This window comes from Triturus cristatus, chromosome 5_1 (genome assembly GCF_964204655.1).
Source record: "Triturus cristatus chromosome 5_1, aTriCri1.1, whole genome shotgun sequence".
Taxonomy (NCBI): domain Eukaryota; kingdom Metazoa; phylum Chordata; class Amphibia; order Caudata; family Salamandridae; genus Triturus; species Triturus cristatus.
Genome location: NC_140587.1, coordinates 194,703,370 through 194,730,132, shown reverse-complemented (window position 1 = coordinate 194,730,132; position 26,763 = coordinate 194,703,370). Strand labels below are relative to the sequence as shown.

The 26,763-nt window shown below is 46.8% G+C and overlaps 1 protein-coding gene across 1 annotated transcript in view; it reads left to right on the top strand.

Annotated features, from left to right (window-relative positions):
* The window catches only part of ADGRB1 (adhesion G protein-coupled receptor B1), a 466,033-nt gene that overhangs the window by 151,750 nt on the left and 287,520 nt on the right, over positions 1-26,763 (top strand). Inside the window, exon 3 of the mRNA XM_085604813.1 lies at positions 25,975-26,133. Within this exon, the coding sequence (XP_085460939.1) occupies positions 25,975-26,133 (159 nt within the window). The remainder of the gene's footprint in view (positions 1-25,974; positions 26,134-26,763) is intronic.

Sequence of the window (26,763 nt, the reverse complement as noted above, 5' to 3'; positions counted from 1 at the left end):
CGCAGCGGCATTGTGCAGAAGAAAAACACTGTTTTCCGTGAAGTATAACTCATGCAGAACAATTGCTTAGTTTTAAATAAGGACTTTTTTTTAACGTTATGATTTTTATGCATAACTAGAAAGGCAAACGACTTTGCAACATTCACTACATTTCAAAGGAAATAAAATAAAGTGTTTGCAACTTTGGAAACCCCTAGAGGGCAGAGTTGCGTATGCATTATTAGACAGAGCGATGATTCTGAATGAAGATTCTGCACAGTGGTTCACTTGTGCAGGTAGTTGGAAGGGGTATGCACCGGCACTCGGTTCTGGTCGACGGGACTTACATTTCATCATCAGAACTTTCCCAGAACAAGAGTGAAAGGGCGAAAAGGGAGATGGAAGAAGGGAGAGAAAGCTAGGATAACAACAACACATGGAGAAAGCAGGAATGAAAAAGAACTTAGAAAAGTGAGATAAAGAAACAAGAAGTGTGGGATGGTGGAAGAAAGAGGCATGAGTTGTAATCAAGACAAGGCACCTTAGTATGCAGTAACCCCAACATTTGGCTGTGCTGGCGTCCGACTCCTCCCAAAAACCCACCCATCCACCCACCCACCCATCCATCCATCCATCCATCCATCCATCCATCCATCCATCCATCCATCCATCCATCAATCCACCCACCCACCCACCCACCCATCCATCCATCTATCCATCCATCCATCCATCCACCCACCCATCCACCCATCCATCCATCCTCCCTCCATCCATCCATCCATCCATCCATCCACCCATCCATCCATCCATACATCCATCCACCCATCCATCCATCCATCCATCCACCCACCCATCCATACATCCGTTTACTAATTAAGCACTGTTCTCCTTTATCTATAATGTACTTCTAATAAATGCCTTTCCATGGTTAGAGCAAAAATGCATGAATCTAACCATTAAACAATTAAAATGCCTTCCTAGGCAGGGACATGGTGGGTGTAATTTATTTCTATTTATTACCATTCTTTATTTTCTAAGATGCTGCTGCTGCTGCCACCCCGGAAGCTGTTTTAAATATTCATGTTTTAATTAGCAAGCCTTATTGCATGAACTTTACGTGGGATGATATAAAACATGGCCTCTAGCGCATGGTTCCAACATACGTGCTTGCTGATGGCTGGCTTAGAAATAGGGTTTGTGAATGTGTAACTAGCGGCGCCCTATCGATTTCTGAGCGATAGATCGGTATTCAAACCTGTTTAATGCTGCTCCCTCACCCTTGTGCAAAAGAGGCTCCCAGAATGACAGATATATTTTTTCACAATTATTCTATAAAAGTAGTAACTCTGAACATATTTTACAAGTCAAACATTGCACCAACAATGCAATAATCAAATACGTGACGGAGACATTCTATTGTTAGCCAGAGCTCCATAAAAGTTGAAAAGTATCCATCGAGTGAAGGGGGGGAGGGAGGCTTTGAGGTTTGTTTGCCGCTCCCCATTCCTACAATTTCATACCTACTTCCAGCTAGGAAATGAGTGACAAAAGCGTGTGACTGATGGCCTGTTGCAAGGTACCTCGCCGACACTAAGGGCCTGCTGTAGATGTTGGTGGTTCTGGGACCGCTGGACCGGTGGAAGGCGGTCCCACCGCCACCATCGCATTGGACTTCCAGCCCAATCAGGATGGCGGCGTTGGGACTGCTGTACCGGTGGATGTCGGTCCCACCGCCGCCATTGCATTGGGCTTCCAGCCCAATCATGATGGCGGCGGTGGGACCGCTGTACCGGTGGATGGCGGTCCCACCGCCGCCATCGCATTGGGCTTCTGGCCCGAACATGATGGTGGCAGTGGGACTGACGCCAGGATCCAGGATCCCGCGGCGGCAGCGGTGGGGGAAGCAGGTGGCAATCGCAGTGGGGGCGATGCAAGCACTGCCGAGCAGATTCCAACCTACCTTGCAACCAAGCATTTCATGGCGGGGCCCCTGCCATGAAATGCTTGGCGAAAAGGCATGTAAAGGGGCCGAACAGAGGCCTCAGGGACATCTGCCCATGGGGGTGCGTGCGGGGGACACAAAACTGCACAGTCATGTTTGCTTTGTGTCATGCATGACATGGTGCATGCCACACTGTGCACGGACATGCTGAAGGTGCTGTCATGGCAGCGGGATGCTGTTTAGGCTCTCCTACGGGCTAAACAATCCCGCCGCCATGACACCACCGATGCACTGCCTGCCCTAGATTACTGTTTTATTCTGGCGGGTGGGACTGAAGACAGCTTGGCGGCCTTCCTCGGACCGCCACGGCGGCGGTCCAGAGGGAAGATCGCAAACTTCAAAATCAGGCCCTATGTTTATTTTCACTAAACACAACACTATTTTCAGCATGGTGTTTGTATTGACTCTAATGTGACATTATAAATGCTTCTATTTTCACCAGAGTCTGGTGCTCCCCCCCCCCCCCCCCGAACATCTGTTAACTCATCCCTGTTATCCTTCCACACAGTTTGAAGACCTCTGCTTAAGGGAAAGAATATTTTGAAATTGATTGTGGATCAGTGCAAGGGAAGCAGGTATTCCCCTACCTAGGGCAACAGAGATGGAGCCCTAATGTTGTCATTCTACAGTAAGGTGAAGAGGCAGGGTCAGTATCAAAGAAGAGAATGGAGTACCAGCAGAGAAGGCAACATGATGCATGAGGTCACTGGTGACGTACCTGGACAAAAATTCCTCAACTCTTTGAAGCACTGTAATTCATATTAACATGTTTTTATAGACTGCTTGCCTTCACAGATGTGCCAGCATTGAGTAGCAGATTTTACTATCACCAAAGTAAAGTGTGCTTATTTAATCAACCTCAGAATGATGAAAGGCTGACCCAGTCCTCCCAGTTTTTTAATATGTAACCCACAGGCTGTACAGAGTTCAGGAGTTTGTGTTTCACTCTGTGGGCCACCTTAATGTCAGCATTTCTCTCCAGAAAGCTAATTGTGCTGAGCCAGTGAACCCTAAGAGCACACGCTGTACTCAAAGCTGTCAGAGCCATTAGTACATATCATGTTTTCCGCCGCCTTTTGCTGAGCATTTTTGATGATACATTGTTAAAGGTAAATATGTGTCACCTTCTCAAAGATGGTGGCAAGAACTGGACAATTCAGCTCCCTTTCAAAATATACCTATAAATGATAAAGACCAGTAGTGACTACTGGTTTGAACACTATCAGCCCAAAGTCGGCTTTAGTGTCTCATAGTGCTGGCATCACCAGCATTGTGCTCTTCATACAAGGGAAACACTTGTTCAGCCAGTGGAACACAGCGTCCAGGCAGGAAGTAATGGTGGTTAGAATTCCTGGGCTGCTGTCCAAGAAGAGGTGGGTATGTGCATCACCAGCGTACATCTGCTAGCTCACCTGGTGCTGTGAAGAAGCTGAATCGGGGGTTAAAAGAAGTCACTATAGCGCTAATCCTTGAGGAATGCTGTGAGGCACTGGCCTTGTTGTTGATTCGAATTAATCAGTTCTGAGTGTCTGGCTGTGGTTGCTTGAGAGAGAAAGGAGGCACTGATCGTCTGCTCCAATCAGAAACAGAACAATAAGCTGCAGAGTTTGAAAATGTAATGCTTAGTGATGTTACACTGTGCTGATTAACATAATTTAGCAGCGTCCTGATGATCCTGGCAGCGTCTCCACATATTGATCATCACCACCAGCACCATGGACCACAGCAGCGTCCTGATGATACTGGCTGCCTCTCAGCAAGTTGACCATCACCACCAGCACCCTGGACCACAGCAGCATCCTCATGATCTTGGCAGCATCTCTACCTATTGATCATCACCACCAGCACCCTGGACCACAGCAGCATCCTCATGATCTTGGCAGCGTCTCACCACGTCGAGCATCACCACCAGCACCCTGGACCACTGTAGGATCCTGATGATCCTGGCAGCGTCTCAGCACATTGAGCATCACCACCAGCACCCTGGACCACAGCAGCACCCTCATGATCTTGGCAGCATCTCTACCTATTGATCATCACCACCAGCACCCTGGACCACAGCAGCATCCTCATGATCTTGGCAGCATCTCTACATATTGATCATCACCACCAGCACCATGGACCACAGCAGCGTCCTGATGATCTTGGCAGCGTCTCACCACGTCGAGCATCACCACCAGCACCCTGGACCACTGTAGGATCCTGATGATCCTGGCAGCGTCTCAGCACATTGAGCATCACCACCAGCACCCTGGACCGCTGCAGCATCCTGCTTATCCTGGCAGCATCTCCACATATTGATCATCACCACCAGCACCATGGACCACCGCAGCGTCCTGATGATCTTTGCAGCGTCTCACCATGTTGAGCATCACCACCAGCACCCTGGACCGCTGCAGCGTCCTGATGATGCTGGCAGCGTCTCAGTAGATTGAGCATCACCACCAGCACCCTGGACTGCTGCAGCGTCCTGATGATCCTGGCAGCATCTCAGCACGTTGAGCATCACCACCAGCACCCTGGACCACGGCAGCGTCCTGATGATCTTGGCAGCGTCTCAGCATGTTGAGCACCAACACCCTGGACCACGGCAGTGTCCTGATGATCCTGGCATCTGCTCAGCACGTTGAGCACCAGCACAGTGGACCGCGGCAGCATCCTGATGATCCTGGCAGCGTCTCAGCATGTTAATCATCACCTCCAGCACCCTGGACCACGGGCAGAGTCCTGGCCTATGATACCAGCACTGCTGATGGCATTTCATTGCCTTGAAAGATGAATCTAGATGCAATGACCTCTTGCACATGAGTGGTGATGGGTATTATGCCTGCTTGAACTTTTATGATGCAATCTCCTGGCACAAGCATGAATATATCACACATTAAGTCTTTTTAATGAACACATCAATGTGTTTATTGCACAGGAGTGCCCTGTCAGAACATTTCTTTAGTCCATCGTGTTTTAGTTGGCATATTTTGTTATTAGGCTTCAAACCCTCTCATAGGGGTTGGCTCGCCTGCTAGACTCGCCTTGGCACAGTCCACAACCCATCTCGTCCCGCTGCACTAATGCCAGTACATGCAGGCGGGCAGCGAGCGCAACAGGCAGTTTGTAGGCTGGCAAAGTAGGATGGAAGACAGCGTGGACAGACAGACAGCCAGTCAGGCAAATACGCAGGCTGACAAGTAGATAAACAGACCTAGGAATAAATGAGAGAACACAGCGATGTACAGACAGACAGACGGACGCACAGAGGGGTGAACTGGGGTAGCTATACTAATGGTGGATAGACAGATGGGCTGACGGACTGGTCGCTAGACCGAAGGGCAGACTCAAGAAGAAACTGTTTTCCTGAACATTTCCAGGGGCTGTTGTGATTCACCCTGTTCCCAGCACAGGCCTCCCTTTCTTTTCGACAGTTAAGAAAGCTCTGGAACACGTCCCTTGCCTTTCATTCCCTACCCGTGGATTCCTTTTGTAAGCAAATAATCTCTGATTTTTAGTGGCCGGCGGAATGAGCGTTTTGATGGCTTTATCGTCTGTGTGCCGGTTGCCATGGTAACCCCTGTGGCAGTAATCCTGCGCGGGGCCTATTTTACCTCATGGCGGATGGCGCTGAGAAAGCCACAGGCGTCTGTCTCTCTGAAGCTCGACGCTTGCTCCTGGGCCCAGGCGGTGCCGGTGGAGCTGGGGACTAGACACTGCTTCTTCTTCGCTTCTGTTTGGTGCAGATAGGGCTCGAGTCCAGCCTGGCGTAAGGAAACTTGAGCCCCCCCCTGCAAGGTACGTGGAGGGGCCCCCTCCGGACTCAATCAGGAGCTCTCCAGCCAGAGCATTGTGCTGAGGGGGCCCGCTGGAGATTCCACCTCCCCCAACCCCCTCAATAATAATATTCACATAATTTTGGAAAGTTCACACTATGCTTGTTATATGAGATTCCCCAAATTATGTAATGGCGTCATGTCACGTAATTAAGCCATTTATGGCAAATGATAGCAGGGAAACAAACCAAATAGCCAGATTGCTAGCAGCTGTTGTCACAGAAATTGTGTTTTTTCACCCTATAAATAGTGCAGAATGCACTCAAACATTGGCGCAAGGTTGCATTTGATTTTAAAATATGGCATTTGGTGCCCTGACCTATCCACAGACGATGGTACGGTGTTGCTTTCAGAGTGACATGTATGGGTGTTACCAGGCGCGCAACACCCATTGGACTCAAAGGGCTTCAGCACCCCCGCCGTGTGTGGCAGCCCGGGATGAGACAGCTCCCCGGGCACACACAGCCGCACCCGAGCACTTCACAGGTCTTTAAAAGACCATTTGCATGTTACTGAGGCCTTGCTGTTGTTTCACCCCTTCTAAGAGCCCCTGCAGCTCCACTCTGAGCCCCCCCCTCCCCCCCGAAATATGGCTCTAGTTGCGCCTCTGGGTGTTACTGGCCCACTGGGCAATATTGCTAGCTTAGGGAGTTTTTTTTTCTTTGATTTTCTTTGCCTGCAGGGTGAGTCAAGGTTGCTTCAGACAGGGGCTTTTTTGGTGGCTTTTTAGCAATTTTCACTAAAAAAGCTTTCAGGGTCTTTAAGTGCAAATGATGTTCTATAAAGGAAGAAGGTCTGTGTCTCTATGCAGCTGTAAAACCGGTGCCACCTGTACTGTGGGGCCTGGTGAGATATTGTTCCACAATTTGCTGGCCAATAGAAGGCAGTGCTGCTGTGCAGTCCGTCACTTTCACTCATCGCAAGTCAATGTTGCCATCTGTGGCAATGAAAGGGGTGGGCTGTGTGCCGGGGAGAACCACCTTGCCCATTCCTGTACACGCCACAGTGGAGAAACACACAAATCCAAAGCAGAGCACACGACACTTAGGGCCGGATTATGATCTCAGCAGACGGGTTACTCCATCACAATGGTCACGGATATCTCATTCGCCGCAATATATACCCCACAGGATATGATGTGATTTATATTTTAGCGGACAGGATATCCGTCACCGTTGTGATGGAGTAACCTGTCCGCCGAGATCGTACTCAGGCCCTTAGTTTGGGGCTAAGGTCCAGAATCATTTAATTATTTACAGGATTGGTTGTCGAGAGAGTCTTGATGAATTAATTTTTGATTATATCACAAAGCGCTTCCCGACTTCGCCATGGACATGAAGCACTATGTGAATAATGCATCCAGACTATCAAGAAATGTCTTTTAGGCCTGGAAAGGGGGTTCGAAAGTGCTATATAAATATTCATAACATAACAACACATGCCATCCTTGGTATCAGCTGGTATTTATAGCTGGCTTATTATTCAAAAGACGAGTTGCTATCAATAGCCAGAAGCTGCTCCTTCAGTAATTATTTTGGCTGCCCTAACTGCATATTCTCTGTCACTCCTCCCCTACTGTACATCCAGGGTCATTCTGGGACAAAAAATTGGCCATGGCACCAATGTAAAAGTGGCCCTCATTAACAAACCAGTTACCTAAAATAGTGGGCCACATTTGCCAATCGGACCAGTTTTGAACTTGTACAGTCATCGGTGGAGGCTCGCCGAGAGAGTGCTGCGGGCGGTGGTGAGGGGCGGGGAAGGGCTAGGGTGGGGGGGTAGTGGAGTCCGACATACGACAGAGAGGGGTAAGGTAAGTAATTAAATAAATAAAACAATTTACCTTGCACGTGCTGCATCACCGACTCGGCGCTGCAGCGCGCGCAAGGTAAATTGTTTTATTTATTTAATTACTTACCTTACTCCTGCCCGTCGTATGTCAGACTCCACTACCCCCACCCACCCTGCACCTCCCCCGCCCTACTACCCCACAGCACTCCCTCGGCGAGCTGCCACTGACAGTCATGCTGTATGGGTACATTGCAGGGTTTGTAAGCCGGCATGCATTTGTACTTGCTCCAGGCAATGCTCCTTGTAATAGCAGTGAAATCAACAGTATAAACCGGCCCACCTGGCCATAAAGCACGCCCACAAACTTCTAAAAAAACGTCCTGGGCACTGATCTGTCAGACTCCAGGTACTTAATTTGTAAAATAAATAGGTTTCGGGGCCCTCGTCAGGAGGCCACTGCAGCTTGCACCACCCATTGCCCCTATTAACGCTGCCATCACAGTACCTACACAACTATTAATCATCACACTGCTACAAGTGTGACAATTCAGACTGTTGAAGGCCCCCAAAGGTATTAGAATGGCTTGGGCGGCAGGTCTTAATTGGTTTCAATGTATATTGAATTATTAAAAAAATGTGTTCTTCTTATCTCTAAATCACACAAACAGCACCACCATGTGGCAGCTATCCTAAGTGCCGGTGTTGACAATTAAGTACCCGTGCCGAGCACCGGAAACCACTGGCTCAAATTAAGCACTGGACCAGCCCATTGAGCACTGGCTGTTCGCCCTAGAGGCCAGGCCCACCCTTTGTACATCTTGGATCAGTCCACATCTCATTCGATCAGCTGTTCATTGTCCCTACTCCTCTTATGGAATCCTTGCATTCCAGTAGTTTGCTTGTACGTCCCCCTTTCTCTTTACGTACTGCTGCCTTGTCTTCCACCCTTGCACCCTCTCTCTCTCTGCTTCACCCCCGTCTCTGCTGCTCCTAGTTCTATCTCTGTCAGCTTCAGACCCTTTGCTCTCCCGATGCCGTCCTGCCCCTACCCTTCCTGTTCTGTGTGCACTTTCTTTCTTAACACCTTTTCCCTCCCTGCTTACCGTGGCCCACTTCCACCCAACACTTCTGATCTATGGATATTGGCTTTGGCAATACTTGCATTATTCCATCGGTATAGCCAATATTGGCAGACGGCCATCTTTGAATGGTACAAAGATGACCCCCTGTGGGTGTGTAGGCTTGTGCACAGTGCGCACACAGGAAGTGCCACTTCGAATTCTTTGTGGCAAAACACATTCAAAGGTGGCTGTCCTTGGGTGCACATGTGTGGAAATGCACCAGCAACCACCTTTGAATCATTTTAAATACATACTCATAATCTGAGCCAAAACAAGCAAGCAGTGGCAAAGCCAACTGGGGGTGGTGGACAGCACACTAAAGGCGTGTCCAATTTACTTTTTCCATTGTTTGTTTAACGTGCCAGCAAGCCTTGGACCAACGCAGTGGAAATCTCTCTTTCTTTCTGGAAACTTCTGGACACCTTTATCTTTTGTACATATCTGGGTTGTCACAGCTAACATCTCATCTGTGTTCGAGAGGCATATGTTCATCAATTAACATTCCTAATGGCGCTTGTCCTCTTAAGAAGCATACATCGTTCCTGCCCTACATGTCACACCCCTCTTGTTTTATCCGCTCTATCATCCTTCCCCCTCACATTCATTCTCCTTCTTTCCCTTCGTCTCTTGCTCCTTTCCTTCCTTCCTTCGGCCTATTTCCTCCTTACTTCTTCCACTAGTTCCTCCCTCCCTCCGTTTCTTCTACCCTCCCTCGTGTTCTTCCTCCCTCAATGTCTCCCCCTCTGTTCCTTCCTTTTCCTCTCCAGTCTCCCTTCCTCTTTCGTCCCTAGCCCCCCTCCTTCGTCTCTGCCCGCGTCCCCCTTTTCCGATTCTGTATTTTGAATTTAAATTAAAATGCCTGTGACATAGGAGTCCTATATAACTTCTGACACAGTTCAAATAATAACAAAAAAGCCACTTTGGGTCTGCCTTCAGAATGGGTGATTACAAAACCCTTTCCCTTCCGTGCCCAGCAAAAAGTCAACATTTGCATTTAAATGAAGATTTGCCGGCGCAGGAGACATGTGCTGGCTTTGTGAGGAGATAACGATTCCTGCACACCGTCGCGCGCCTCCAATATCTGTTTGCGTTTATTTATGCATGGCTGGGCCTAGTCAGACAGGAGGCCTCCCCGAGCAGCCGCTTCTAGCCGCAGGTACTGTAGCGTTTCTGCAAGAGAAAATCACCCGCGCAAAAAACACAAACAGCGTCGAAATGAAATATTACAACCCGGCATGCATTATTCATACAGCAGGCCGAGGGAAATGAGCAATCAGTGACAACCCCCGCAAGGGCGGGAAAAGGGCGCCCCTCCCTCTCGATCTGTTTTTAAATGCAGTGGCCCTGGGCTATATGTAGCCTTGTGACCTGGGATATTAGCGGATTGTTCTGTAGTGGAAATAACTACAAATTACTCTATAGTTAAAGGGATTAGATGGCAAACACACACACATATATCATTATATAGTTGTTATGGCCAGGGCCACTGGAAGCAGGCAACAATAGAGGACCAAGTCATGTGGCAAAGTTAACTAAATCATACGGCAATGCAAACTATGCGGCATAATGTGGCACATTCGCTGATAGTATTATTTTGCCGGTTTAACGCTTGACTACAGCAATCAGCGACTTAAATGTAAACAGTTAACCTTGAAAAGGGGTCTGTGCCTTCTCTGCCCTACACAACATCGGGGGCTTTTGGTTTAAAAACTTTTAAACTGTTTGAGCTAAATTGTGTGTTGAAATCTTCAAATTATGCCTCAGACGATGGAAAGCACAACAAACGATAAGCATGCAGGAAATGCCATGAATCCAGAATCATAGAACTCCTGTGGCCCTGGTTATAGCTCAAACCTTGCGCCAATCAGCAGTATAGCGCTTTGCAGAGAACATTTTATTGTAGCAGCAGAAAATATTTGACTCTTGTGGGGAAGGGGCGGGGTCTAATACGAGAGCGGGGTCTCCAGCCCCTTACTGAATACTCAGAAGGGGAGGGTCCTCTAAGGGGGGGAGGAACCAACACGGGTGTGGCTTTGTGCCAAGCAGGTCTAATAGTCACTCCTACTCAACTCCCCTACAAAAAGCCAAGCTTCTGAGGCTGCCTCTACTCCAGTGAACAACAGCTGTGCAGACACCATTAATGATTGTTTATGTGCAGGAAAATGCGCAAAAAAATCATCCCTACAACACAGGCTCCCTTGCACGTTTGTGCAAGGGAGCCTGTGTTGGCGCTAGGCAGCTTTTAAAGCGGTAGTGCAGGGGTGAGCACAGGGATGTGCAGAGTCTAGTTCCCTGCATTTTGAAAATGACGAAGCTGAGAGCAGCAACATTGCTTGTGACACTGCGCTGTGCCATTTTCATGTAAATATGCACTCTGGTTCCCTAACTCCAGGGTAGGCAGCTCTGGTCATTACGCCACATCCTCTCCCTATGCATAAATCAAGGCAGTACATCGATGCAAGGATCCAAACACAACATTACACATTGCATCACACAACATTCACAACAGCAGCTTAAACTGTGGGGGATCATTGGGTTGTAATAGGTGTTACGCCTTCCTTAGCAGCAGTAGGGACTAAAGAGTGGAGCTAAAGGCCTAGAAGGAAGGTGGAAGAGGGGCTGGGTTTACAATAACTAATGGTCTCTGCAGGGGTCTGAGATCTTTAAATCCAGTATACATTGATAAGGATGTCTTCTTGTGCATGATACTATCATTCAATGACAGTATGGTTCGCATGTATATCATGTGGCGGCGAGGCCAACACAGGGCCAATAATAAGGCACGTTTTGCCTATCCCGATGACCCTGAGATTCTGATAGTCGGACAAGACCTTTTGAGCAGGCATTTCCTACCTCAGCACCATGTGAGTTCAACATTTGCTATCAAACATTGCCCCAAGGACCCCTTTTGCGAGGAGAAACAATCTATTATACACATGTATTTTTGAGAGACACTCTCTAGGACATAAGTTCCAAAATGAAGCCAGGAGGTGGTCGCCAGGAAAACCCTTCTCCAAATTGAGTCTCGAAAAGCATATTATTTGAAGAACTGTAATGCCACTTGCTTGCAGTTAAGAAATATTGTAATGCTATTGTCCTGGTTCACTCGTTCTCTTTTGAGCGACCACTAAAAGATAATAGACTATGTGAACGGTACCTGCCCAAATTTGACCCGAACCTGCCAAAGTTTGACCTTATGACTTACAGGTTGCACATTGTTCTTAACAGTAGAAGGTTAACCCACGGAGCTATCTGAGAAGCGTCATAGCAGCTTTCTAAGCATATGTTCAATGAGAGAGTTTATGCGGATTAATATCCTGCAGCACGAAGTGGAGGCATTAAAATCAAGCCCCGTGTATGCTTTTTCACCAGGGGCGGCTTAACAGTATCTGTCCGGTGCATTATTCGGTGGCACATACCTGCTCAACCGTCTGTTCAATCGTTCTCTCCCTCCCTATCTCCACCCCTCATTGCCAATCTGAAGTGTGGAGAACAGGGCTTTAAGTGGGATAAATAAAGCGTGTGTGTGGGGGGATCTGTAAAAGGAGTGTGGCCTGTGCAAGTAAGAGCCTGTCTCAAACTACATTCCTTTGATTTCCATCTTGTGCCTCCGACTGCAATGTTGGTTCCTCTGTGAACTTTCTTTTATTGCATCCAGATATATAACACAGTAATTGATATACACCTAAAACCAGCCAGGACTATTGCCTTTGTCTGTAATTGTGAGCTGTTTAAGATAACTGAGCAAAAACAATGGTTTTGTTGTAAATAATATTGTAAATGTTTCAATTCTGAGACTGAATTAAACATTACTGAGGCCCGTGGAGGGGTAGTGGCCCTCAGAGTGTCTGAACCACTCTCAACAAATTCTCCCTTTTTCTCTCCACATCTCATCTATCTGCGCATCTTACACCGCATCTCTTTCCTCTTCTGCACCCTCTTTTTTCTTTCTCCTGAACACACTTCCTCACATCTCTTTCACTTCACCACCCCTCAGACACACGACACACACACTCACCCGTAAGCTCTGCATTTTCTTTTGCCTTTTCATATTACTGACGGCGTGTACCTACTTCCCACACACGTGCACTGTATCCCAATTGCAGCTAGAATATGTGACCATTGCTCTGTGCACTCTGCAGAGAAACCAAGGATTGGATGACCCTGTGGTCTGACACTTTTCTGACCCACTGACAGGCACTGTGAGAAATTCGCCCTGCATTCCGCCTCCGCTCCTCTTCATTGTGACCCGTTGCAAACACCTCGAGGCCACTCCGTTCAAACTATGCGCTATCCAAGAGTAATGTCCTACATGAAAAAAAGAATACAGAAACACAACATCCTGGAAACAGAAAACACTCTTAGGGAATGCAAGTTAAGTAAAACGTGAAATATAAACAGGACCTACATCGCTGACATGGAGCATTTTTTCTTGAGTTTGTCCATAGCCGCCTCCTGTCTCAGACCTGCTGCTGTGCTCTGTGCAGAGGAAACTGCACCAACAGTTTCCGTCATGACCAGCTCCCCTGCTTATCTTGCAGGCAAGGTCACCTTCTCTGTTGGTTCCTGCTCACCTGCAGCCAGAACACCACCTGCCTGCAAACTAAGCAGGAGAAAAGAAAAAACAAGACAGCAGGCCTTTTCCATCTATGCACCTGGGATGTGGAAAACGTCCTCCTATCCATCAGGGCCACCCCAATGCCGTTCCAATTTAGGAAAGAGTTGAAGACTCATCTCTTTAAAGAACACTACATCGCATTCCATTCACTAACCAGCTACCCCTCGTATATATGGTTGATTTTATGCTTGTCTTGGACCATGTACAGTGCTCCATTGTTGTGTGAGTAGGTTCACGCCATAGAAAAAGCAGATACATACAATTAGCAGGATAAAGAAGAGGTCGAAGCTGTTAGCTCTCAGTCAGACTGTGATGGACAAGGGAATAATCGATGGAGTGGACCAGGACCTAGTCGAGTAAACACTTCATCCAGCTCCACGTGTTCCTTTGATCAAACTAAAATAAAACGTGGAAACTGCGCACAACCTAAGATGAACAGAATGAGCAGCTCTAGCAAAGGCATTGATTTACAACCACTTCGGTGTCAAACTCCTCTGAGGTTACAAAACAACTTAAGGGATCAGACTACTTGGTCCTCAAATCTACAGCGGGACAATGAGCACTATGTCCATGAAAGTACAGGGCGACTTTGGGTGTCCATCAAGAGACCTCCTTTTGAGAAAGGCCCCGACTCCACTCCTTCCCACTCCTTCTTCCCACTCCTTCCCCGGGGGCCTCAGCAGCCAAAAGGGCCCAATGATGGGTGAGGATTGGACCAGGATCCATTCATCTGCCATCATCAGGGGTCAAAAGATGCGCAAACTCATGGTCACAGACATGTTGGTGAATCAATGTGCATGAAGGGAGCATCTGGAGGGATGAGCAAAGATTGAACCAGGGACAAAGCAGAGCATCTGGTATTGCCTTTACTATTGCCTTAACCTGTGATCAGTAGCAATGTATACTGTGTCTCCTCTGTTTCTCGACTATGCCTTCAAAGGCCCCCTTTTTGCTATAAGTGCTTCTGCTGGTGGTATTGCAGTGACGCTGTACCACTCAGTTCATGGAATAGCTTCATACAGGGGCTCACTCTGTCTGGTCTTCTGTTCCATCGCCCATTTCTCTCCATTTTCACTTTAAGTTTACTTAAACTGTTAACTAAACAATACCCATCTGTGAGCCTGAGTTGACCAACCACCTGAATAGAATATTTAAATGTTCGATCACTGCGGCTGCTGCATTTTCATTTTTATCTGGTTGAAGTATGTTTTGTTATGTTACTGGGTATCTGTGTAGCGAATGCATGCCTTTGTTGTGGCCTGGTAGACCAGTGGATTGCCTCGAACGTGCGATGATCGCATGGTACTGGGTTTTATGGACAGACCGCAGTCTTCTTGAGCTTTTAGAGTGGGCAGAGATGTTTTAAGGCAAGGACAATGTGAGCAATTAAACAGGGCTCTCACCTTCCAATGAGCATCTGGGAAAGTGAACTTAGTATGCATCTATTTTGTATTTCTCTATTCCTACCTTTAACTATATTTTTTGTTCATGTGGCTTAAATTAGTAGAAAATTGGTACTACAATTCAAAATTGCACCAAACAAGGCCCCTAAATATTTCTTGATCTGGCTTTGACAATACTTAAAATGACACTAGGCTTTGGAAGGCGTAGACTGAAGTGCTAGTGAAGAAGGGTGGTAAGAGAAAAGGAAAAGGTTTGAAAAATAAGCATTGTTTTCAGGGAGTGGTGTTTTGCGGTTGGGGTAGGGATAGAGGTCTGAAGAGGGTGGAGGGATGGGCATCATCGATTGGTGCTGGAAGATAAGAAATTAAAGGGGAGCACATACATTATTGGTTTAGGTAGCAGTGGAACAGTGCAAGCAGGCAGGACATTACACATGGATTCTGCAGCATTTACTTACAGATCTAATAAAAAAATAAACAGCACTCATTGCTGAAGATTCTCAAGTATTTTATATAAGGGATAAAGTACTCTCTGCCATACATTATAAGGATATTGCAAGTCACCTCTGAATTCCATAACCATCGGTCTCGTTCCTTTTTAAGGCTATGGAACTCCGAGTTGATTAGCAATATCCTTCTCATGTACGCCAGGGGGTACTTTATCCCATATAATACATGGTCACACCATCACCTTTCCCACAAACCACTTAAACCCTTGGCATGTAGCTCTTTCATGTGAAAGAGCGAACATGCTTGCAAACATAAAAAACAAAAATAAACCCTCTTGCGCAAAATTAAACACATTAAAGGCCTGTTACATATTTGTTGCGAACAGATGTTAAAAACTGTTCAATACAAGTCAGTTTAAAAAAAAAGTTGCAGTACCTCGGAATGTGTAGAAGCATACACAGATTCTAGCTTTGCTCTATCTAAGGAGTCCAAAAAATTAACATATACTCTCTGCTTGTCACAGTAAGGTATTAAAATAGTGCAGAAGAAAGAAAATCTCCCTGACCTGACCTTTCACCTCGGCTGCCGGCTCTGGCAGCAGGCATTGTGATGTCAGAACTCGACTGTAATAACTATCAGCAACAAGCCTCCGATTATAAAGAAATTAGTGACTGCAGTTTAGACAGTGATTACAGAATCCCATGTATTATAATTTAATAAACAGGATACTGAAATAAATGATAAAGGTGACTCCTTGCTGCGCTATCTAAGAAGCAGGGTAGCATTTATGCGTTCCCTTGGAACACAACTCCTGGAAGCTGTGGGAGCGCCCTGGGTGCAGCACCGCGTGCTGACGTTGCACGCAAAGGACAGAATCCGCGCCCTTTCTGCATGGGCTGTCTGACCTTGATGAGTACCGTGATACGCCAGGAAGGTCACGGTGCTGATACACTGATTCCCGCTGCTGACAGCGGCCTGCTTCAGAATGTGCTTCTAGTGATAAACAGGGGCTCATTTGTCACGCTGTCTACCGCCGTCTTGCAGACGACTCTGTCACAACGATTAGCATGCTGGGTGTCACGGGTGTCGCCACTATGTTGCACGCAAGCCACCCCTCCTCCTTGCCTCTGATACATCAGAGCATTTCTTGTCACTTGCCGCAGTGTGATATGTCAGACCGTGCCAGAGGCGGCTGGGAAACCAGTTGCCACTGTCGCTGCCACCATTACTGAGCATCATGGATCTGGAACGGATTGAGGCTCAAGACCGGTGCAGATGGCCCTCTTTCTCATGCCATATTATCAGTTTTATTACAGTGTATCTGTTTTGCAGAATTTCTTTGGCAGCGCAAGGACACCTAGATATTAGTAGAGCCAGCCACAAGCTGTTCAGCAAAACTTTGGGGCCCGGCACTTACAGTTTTACAAAAAAGGCACTGTAGTGTCAAAAGCAAAGATACAATCAGTCAGTGATTAGAGGGCCGCTGGGCTCGGAGATGTGACTTGCATCAGTGGTCGAAGTGGGTGGGATCTGAGGGGCACGACGTTCCCCTACTTTTTTAATTTAAGAAAAACAGTTCCCCTACTTTTTGTGAAAAGACAACAGTCCCGTAAGACAGGGAGTCTCCTGTGATGTGAAACAGAGGGAGGTGCAGACAGCTAAACAAGCCTTCTTGCCAGGGTGCTTGCTTGCCTGGAAGAAATGCAAATATGTGCAACTGGTCAATTTGGAAATGTAATGGGTACTTGGAAACCAGTATTGGCTTTCATTGATGGAACCACTTTAAACCTCCTGATAACACAGACGTATTCTTTTTGAGTGTTATTGCAAGGGAGTTACTAGCTGAGCTGTGAAGTGTGTGCTTTTAAAGAACAGTTATAAAAAAAATTGCACTATGTACAGTCTGGGAATTACTAAAATCTATATTTTGGAAGCACTTTTTCATCTTAAAAATTATTGAGCATTTTGTAGCAGCCTATCCTATACTATGTGTAATGCAAGTTTAAAATAATGACATACATATTCATAGTGCTTTCTGTCACAGACTGGGACCTCGTAGCACTAAACATACAGAAGTCTCTATTGTCCACTGCACCAACCAAGATTCAAATCTGTGGCTCTCTGATTACAGGCACAGACCTCAGCATTGAATTAACTAATAGAGGTTTCATAATGAACAACAGTGCATTTCTTTTATGCTGTGCATTATTTTATGTATGTATAGTTATTTGTAGGTGAAAGATAGAAAATAGTTACAGCATGTTTTTTTTGCCATACCTTTCACTCCACCCTCACTCTCACTCTCCTGCCCCCCTCATTTCACGCATCACAGTTCCTACACTTTTTTAATGCACTTCGACCACTGCATGCAATTTCACTGCTTGGTGCGCAGACCTTACCAAGAGTTGACCACGTCAGCAAAAGTCTGCCAGCATAACCAGTGTCATAATGCAAAATGATAGCGATCAGCACCCAACCAAAACACCTGCTGCTCCAGAGGTGCGACTCCAAGGTCATGTTGAGTCAAGTATCACAGATGGTGGCGGACCGAACGCATTTCTTTCACCACGTGTGAATTTCCTCAGGGCGGTAGAAGGATATATAACATATATCTGCGGGCTCACATTTAAACATACAAAAACATACAAGTTATAGTCCAATTAAACAAAAGTCCAGTTCCAAGTTGTGTATATCCCAAATCACCTTTATTTTCTTTGGTGATATAAAACGAGACACCCAACTCGTTTCTTTCACCACATGTGAACTTCCTCAGGGCCCTTAAATTCGTATGTCCACCAATTGAGCATCTTGTTCCTTAATTCCACCCATCATCAGTTTGATACACATCCTTTACATACATGCGATCCTCATATTTTTTCATCTTGTTGCTTCTGAGCCATGAGGCCGTGCGCCACAGTGGCTGGATGTTTTAGGATACGCATTGTGCCGACAATTACTGGGACTTAATGGCCAGAACCGATTGAGGAATTGAGATTGGTTGTAAATATGAGGATCGCATGTATGTAAAGGACCTTAATCGAATTGAGGATGGGTGGAATTAAGGAACAAGATGCTCAATTGGTGGACATAGGAATTTAAGTGCCCAGAGGAAGTTCACATGTCGTGAGCGAAACACGTTGGCTGTCTCGTTTCATATCACCTAAGAAAATAAACACGATATTGAATATACGCAATTTGGAACTGGACTTTTGTTTAAATGGTCTATAACTTGTTTTTTTTGTATACGCAGATAAAGGTTATATTATATATCTTTCTACAGTCCTGAAGAAGTTCACAAGCGGTGAACGCAACACAGTGAGTTCGGTGCACCACCATCTTTGATACATTATGGGAAATGATGCCCCCCAATCACACCTTGCACCCCCCCGCCCCCCCCCCCCCCCCCGCAGAAAGTGATGAGTGGCCCCTGAGACTTTCATAGCTCACAGATATTCATTTCCTGTGAGCTGAATTGGGGCACCCTGAAGGGTTGCCCTCACCCGCCCCACCCCTCCCCACGCCACAGGGATTGAGGGGCCTGCGTTCCGCCCGAGTATAGCCAGTTTTCTGCAGGATATCCTCGGCGCGTGTATTCCTGGGAGCCTTCTGCATCTCAGAGCTGACAGCTGGCTGGGGAGGGAGGGGCCCGCACCGGAGACCCCGGGTGCCATTTTGCTTGTACAGAAATTTTCCTCCGAGCTGCTCACAGACGGAGCGCTTTCATGTGCCGTTAGATGTTTTTCAGTTTCCTCACAGGCAATTTATTCGTTGTCAGTGATGTCTGTGTGGCGCGATTTGCATTCATGTACAAAATGGCATTAAATATTTGATTTAATCGCGGTAATTGCCTGGCGCACGTCCGTTTATGAATGGAAGGGGAAAGAGAGCGTCGAAGAAACGTTAGTAATTGAAAAAGACAAACCTCGAAAGGCACAGAAGGCGGCACCTGGGACCTTGAAGCTAAATTGGAAATTCCAACACTCCAAACGGCCCGCACCTGTCGGATTAGGCACCACGTGTAGCACGAATGTCCATGTGATGCACAAATCGTGTTTTATCTAGTGCTAAATACTGCTGCGTTGCCTGTTGCGCGTTGAGCGTTTGAACAGAACAGAGCGTATGCGCTGGGAATTAAAGCAGTTTTGCACAGAAACACACTGTTTGATCGACTGTTGAAGCTGGGATTTTAACAAATAGTTTCCCGGGTACAAATGAACCAGCGGGCGGCAGGTCTACTCAAGTTCATCAAATTAGACTTTATTTTAGACTGCGCGTGAGCTAAACATTGTTTTCCTACCTCCTGGTGCATTTTGGCTTGTTGATAACCCAAGCTAGTTCATTCTGGGTCTTCAGCCAGTAAACTCCTTTCAAAAAATCTCTGGGGCATATTAGCAACGCTTTGCGATAAATATCACAAAGCGTGCTTAGCGCTCATTTTCTTAACTCCAGCTATCGCTGGTTTTCATCGCGGAGATAGCGCGTTATCAGCAACGCGTACCTCCCAAGGTGATAAGAAATCCAGCGATAGCGGCGAAATGCCTGATTATCGATGAGGCCACTAACACTGGAGGCGAAAAATCAGTTTTCTTGTGCTATGAGTGGCTACTGGAACAGGTAACACTACAGCTCCCAGGATCCTTTGCGGCATCTCCAAAAGCCCATCAGAGAGTAAGACAGCAAAGGCAATTTCTTCAGTGACGAGCACTTTTGAGAACATATTTCAGGAATGCTAAAGGGACTCTACATGGTGATTATTGACAAGCTATTTTACAGGAAAGAAACATGAGCCAGGCAAGACAATCCGTTGCTTTATAAATATATTAACTTGATGAGCATAATCGAAGCCATAGATAATAAGAGAAATGAAAGCACACGCGTGAGAAAAGAGTTTGTGCTTCTTCCATAACTTTTTATGCTGACTATTACGCTGTTTAGCCACACAGTTATATGAATTTGTAATCAACAAATGCACTGTGTATTCCAGGCTCGGGACACTTCATATGCTGATTGAGCAAGTCTTGTATCAGGCAAGCACCTCTTACATAACATAAGATATGCATTTGTAAAACACACCTTCACCCAAGGATATCTTGGCGCTGAATAACAGATGTTTATTGTTACCCAACAGTACTCATTTTATCGACCTCAGGAGGATAAAAGGCTGAGTGTACCCATTTTGATTTGATCCAGTGACCATGAGGTCCAATTCAGGCCCCTACATTGGACACAATAGTCAGACCCGTCTTCCAATGACGTTTCAGGATGGTGCCCCATTTAAATCATGCAAAGGTCATACATAGTATGTGCAAAACACCTGTTGGCAGGCTCAATTTCATTTTTCACCAAAGTCTGTCCAAGTCTACATTGAGAAATGTGTAACTCTAACCCTATAAACTAAGGCCCTGATTAGAAGTCAGGCAAAGGGAAATGAATGCATGGAATTCTGCTCTGCCTGATTATAAATTGGTGGCAGTGCCCGATTAAACCCTGTGGAGGCCCTTGGGCAGTCGACATTTCAGGGCCCCCATTGCAAATTACCTCCTAATACCCAGTGCATCGGATTTCTTTACAAACCGAGATCTGCCAGAAGATGAGCTTTTAAGAGACAAACTGTTATGTGAATTTGATGTCTCTGGTCTATGTACTTTAATTTGGATTTCAATCCATTGTCACGGCCCCTAAAAGGAGTGGGGCCCATAGGCCGCTGCGTACTTTGCCTATTTGGTAATCCTGAACCGATTGGTAGGTTTTTCCACACCCGATTTTTCAAGGGCTGGGAAAACCATATCTGAATTCTACGACCGGTAAGTCGGCTGGAAAAATTGCATTAGACTTTGGCAGGAAAAGCAGCCGAGCTTCATTCCTCGTTTTGTTTTCTGCCCGGGAAAGCCACCTTCCTTTCCCTTTCTCCTTCTCCTTCTCCTAATTTTCCCCTCCTCCCTCCCCCAGATCGCACCGAGAGATCCACTCATACATTTACCACTTGCTCCAGGTGGGTAAATGTATGTATGTATTGAACCCCATAGAATTGGGAATTCTGTGTGGTTTTACAAACATAAACATTGGTTCTGCGGCATAGCTCCCTGTTCCAGGTGATTCACCTTGTTAGTGGGCGGTACTGGGAGACTGATGTCACAGCCGCACAGTAAAGGTAAATTCACGTGCAATGCACTGTTCCCCATTAGCATCCAACTCCCAATCATGGCCAGTGCAATGCAAGGAGTGGCTTCCTCTCAGTGAATCCCCTGGCTGGCTGCAAGACACTCACGGGCGATGCGGTCACGCTCTACAAATCCGATTGATTGATTGATTGATTGATTGAAGAGGTCCTTCTGTGTTTGAAATTCAACAACAAGTAGGGCCTGAGGAGAGCTGCGTTCCAAACGACCTCTTTTACGTTTTACAAATAAGCGGGAGATAGTGAAGAAAGTTTGCACATCCAGGAAACTCCTTTTGTGAAAGTAGGAAGATGGATCTCAAGCCCGGATATAAATGTGCACAGTTTGGTCATTAAACAAGCCTGAGAGTGAATAAGTAATTGTGCTAGCACAGTGACCTTAGTGCGCGTAGGTTTTGCACGCAAGTGAAACCTCTACTCCGGGGCGTGAGTGCGCTGCTCTTGAGGTTTTATGAAGAGTCCTCTTGCACCAGTCGTCGACCCTCCTGCACCAGCCGTCCTGGAATTCCACGCCGTTGCTAAATCGCAGCCCATGCCCTAATCCAGGATACTTCTACTGGAAGGAGTACATTTGGGGCAGGGAGGAGGGAGAGGGGATAGTTGTGGTATCCTGTGGAACTCTAGGAAAACTCACTCAAGATTGGTGGGATGAATGTTGCTCATTGCTACCACAAGGTGAGATCGCCACCTAGGGCCTGCCACGCAGTGAGATCATCACCTAGGGCCTGTCACACGGAGAGATCGTCGCCTAGGGCCTGCCACACGGTTTGATCGTCACCTAGGGCCTGTCACATGGTGAGATCGTTGCCTAGGGCCTGCCACACTGTGAGATCGTCACCTAGGGCCTGCCACATGGAGAGATCGTCACCTAGGGCCTGCCACACGGAGAGATGGTCACCTAGGGCCTGCCACACGGAGAGATCGCCACCTAGGGCCTGTCACACAGAGAGATGGTCACCTAGGACCTGCCACACGGAGAGATGGTCACCTAGGGCCTGCCACACGGAGAGATCACCACCTAGGGCCTGCTACAAGGTGAGATAATCGCCTACGGCCTGCCACACGGTGAGATCGTCACCTAGGGCCTGTCACACGGAGAGATCGTCACCTAGGGCCTGACACACGGTGAGATCGTCACCTAGGGCCTGCCACACAGAGAGATGGTCACCTAGGGCCTGTCACACGGAGAGATCGCTACCTAGGGCCTGCCACACGGAGAGATTGTCACCTAGGGCTTGCCACACGGAGAGATCGTCACCTAGGGCCTGCCACAAGGTGAGATCGCCACCTAGGGCCTGCCACACGGTGAGATCAGCACCTAGTGCCTGCCACACAGTGAGATCAGCACCTAGTGCCTGCCTAGCGTGTAGATGCCGGTCTGGTACTATGGTATTGACAGGAAGGAAACACCCATCCACAGCTCTGCTTCAGCAGAGGGCCCAGGAGCTGCGGCTGAAGTATTGACACACAAATATCGTGAAGGTAAGTTTCTGAGTGTAAGCAAAGTTTTACTATGTATAACTCCACATATATGTATCTTGACGATCGCCTAGTGGCCCTTATAAGTGAAGCTTCTCTATGAACATGACCAGTGCAACACCGAACTCTTGCTCTACGGTGCTCCACTCTGTAGAACCCCACAAATAAAACATGGTAGTGCTAACCACCATCCTATCACATGTATACGACAGATAGCAGCCAAAGGCAGCAAGACTCTCTATGTGGGGCACAGGGTAGGGAAGGATGAAGACATTAAGCAGATGCTGAGCAGAAGCGATTGCGATGCCATGAATCCTCTCGATCCGAATGGAGACGGCGTACAGTATTAATTAGAGTGAGCGCGCGACTTGGGCCAGCACAACTTGACCATCTTTCTAATGGCTTTTAATGATACCACGATGGGTAGCATCATAAAAGGTAGAGCTGTTTAAGTAACCCTCGCTTCAGCACTGACCCTTCGATTGGCAATCCGTTGGGATGACAGACGCGCGTTCTGCTCACCGTTGCAATGTTCGAGGACCTTTTAATGCATCTGAGCACTTATGTGGGCCGTTCAAATGATGAATTGGGAAAAGCACTGCTGGAAAATAAATCACCGCCTTAACAAAATGGCTGGAAGGGAGAAGTTCTTCTCTCATCAATTACTCTCCTTCTACTCCTTGATCAGAGGAAAGAGAATCCTTTTGCCTCACTTCTGAGCTGCGCATAAGCCCTTGTCTGGCTCCGCGTGTCTGGTTACAGACCTCCTATTGATCGCGCAGAGAAGACACTAGGATGGCGGCCATTTTGTCAATACATTTCCCTCTACCTGTAACTCAATACGACTCCTATCAGGAAATTGAACAGAGTGCCCTGGCCGTGACTGCTTCATCTGGGCCATTAGATGGGACAGTGGGTTTGGATGACATACACAAAAGCCTTCAAGGTCACAGACAGCACTAGCATCCCTGTAGAGAACAGTTAATTCAGGTGGGGATGTTAGGTCGTCAACTGATGGAGAGGGAAGACTTCCATTTTGACAGGTGACAGCAAAGACACCCCTGAGGGCGTGGCGTGGCCTCTCTGTTATTCAAGAAGAGTGAATGGTAGAGGGGGCAACAAAAACATGACAGCTTTTTGAGTGAGTGACGAAGTCAGAGGGAATATTACATAATGCCCACTGTCGGCTGGGTTGATTTGCATCCTACGGGTGTGTGTTTGGTAATTCAGGGTGATGAGTAGATCAGTGCAGACGGGAGCCAGGTAGTTGGTCTTAATCTTGTGCACAGTAATCAGGGCCACTGAAATTATGAGGCAGGAGAGAGCCAAATTATGCATCAGGGTTTAGTAAATTATGCAGCAAGAAAAGCCAAATTATGCGGCACAATGCAGTACATTTTGTAATTGTATTACTTCCTTATGTCATCATTTTTAAAAACTAGGTAACACTGTCGGGGTACTGGTTGCACCTCATTAGTACCAGTTTAACACCCAAATATAGCAAAAAGCAACAAAAAGGTGATCAGTCCAGCTTTGCAAATGGCATTTCACTGCGCGGCAACTCGTTTCGCTACATTTTTAGTAACTTTTGAACCCTTAGAGCTAGAAACACATTTTTTCGTGCTAAAATCTGCAGATTATGCGGCAGATGAAGGATAACGTGGCAAATGCGGTAGATCAATAATCATGTGAAAATCGCTCTGGCCGCATAATTTGCATAATTCCAGTGGCTCTGACAGTAATGACACTATGAGTTAGATTACTGTGGCCTTTATGGGATATTTTTCTTATTAAAAATAGAATTCAAGAATGAATACTGCTTTTATTTCTCTGGAGCAAGAGGCTGATGGGAATCTGAAGTCTACCGTACATTTTGAAAATTAGTAAGCAGAGAGCCATTGCAAAAACAGCATTTTCAATTTCAGATTTCCTAGGCAGCGAGTTTTTGACGACACTAAGTACATTTTTTTGTGACGTGTGGTAGATTGCGTTGCAATTAGGGTGTGTGTATCCTGTGACTACAACATGTAGAAACAACAGAATTGCTACAATGTGGCTTGGAGAAACAATGCAATAGAAATATCCGTTGAAAATTTTGGTGAAATTGGGGTGGGAGGGTCCTTTACTAGGAGCAGTAAAGGCTTGTTATTTGCCTGCTCACTCGTTATGTTCCCTCGTTATTGCTTTTGAACCACAATACATGGAAGGGCGTTTAATAGCTATTATTGCCTTCAGTAAAGGGAAATTATACTTAATTATAGGATGATATTTCTAAGTTAGTTTTTCATGAAGTGTCGCAGAAATGTTGCAGAGGGCTGGGTCATTGTCCTACACTCTGTGTGCTGTAAAACAAAGACCCATAACGTTTTTCTTTCTTTTTGAGACGGTAGAGTTATGCCTGCAGTCCATGCAGTGATTGTAAAGGGTGGTTGAAACGGAGCCCACTGGTAGGCAATGCTCACCGTGTTAGTGCCTAATTAGAAGGTGGCAATACACTGCTGATGGCAACTGAACTGATATTGTTTGGAGAAATATTTAGCAGGGGCCCAATACTGGCCAACTGTGCCCGCACAGTGGTACCACCCTACCATCTTGGGCTGTGGCGGCTGGCAGAGGTAAGAGCGGTGAGCAGTGGGGCAGGGTGGGGTAAGTCGACAGATGACGGGATTTGTAAAATTAAATAAATAAAACCACTTACCTTGCGATCACCGATTCGCCAACTCGTTGATGCGGCGAGTGCAAGGTAAGTGGCTTTATTTATTTGATTTTACATATCCCATTGTCTGTAGACTCCTCCCACACCCCGCCCCGCCCCACCCTGCCTTACCGCCCATACCTGTGCCAGCCGCCACTAATCATGGGGAGCGCAACCTACAGACGGTTGCATGTTTTGGTAGAGTCTTAGAATGTGACAGACTTTGTCTTTCCAAACCTCTGGTGTTATTCTCCATGCATTGATGCAGGAAGTGTGCACCGTAAATAATTATTTATATCATAACATAGGGGCGGTTGCTCCTCCTCCTGCTCTTTTAACCCCTGAACTCCTCTCCTCCTTCCTCTGTCACCTCTTCCGCTCTTCGCTGTCTTCCAGAATGCCAAAGCTGATGCCGTTTTCTGGTTTCTCTTCCCAAGGTGGCTGGAATCCTTGGTCCTCTTGGGGGGACTGTACCAGGGACTGTGGGGGAGGACTGCAGACCCGCAGCCGGACTTGCCAGTCTCTGCCTGAGGAAGGCCTTGTCTGTGAAGGAGCCCTGGAGGAGGGAAGGCTCTGCAATAGCAAGGCTTGCGCTCGTAAGTGGGGCTTCTTCTTCGGAATCTGCTCAGGGTTTGCTCTTGAGGACAAGCGTCTTGCTGGCTCTAAGGAAAAAGGTTCAAAGGAGAGAAATATCTGGCCTAAACGACATGGGTCTTCTGGATTTGAAGGGGGATGGTGAATTTTAAATGGCGGGTCTTGTTTTAGGGATCCTAAGGAAGAGAGGTTGATGTAGTAGTAAAACATATATAATGGATGACGTGTTGCAAAAATCCTAAGGAAGAGCAATTGAGGGAGTAAAATCTCTGGCCTTGATGATGGGTATCTTAGGAATCCTCAGGAAGGGGTATCGATGGAATAAAATGCAAATTTATTGGACCGTTAATCCCAGCACAGAAACGTGGGCATCCCTCAGTGACTTAATATATTACGGGATGATATTCTCATAATGCGTACTTTACGGCGAGGCACAATCAAGGTTTATTGTCCTAAGAAGTCAGCTGCCCTTCCCAGTGGGCATCAAATGAAGGATCCATTACCTGTCTTTACTCATGCATTGTCCACAGTCGCTAGCAAGTTGTTGTAAAGTGGAGCGGTCTCAACTGAGAGGGGGGCGTTTTCGAGCACCCCCTGATACTAGCCAACCAGCCCAAGTACAGGGTTCAATG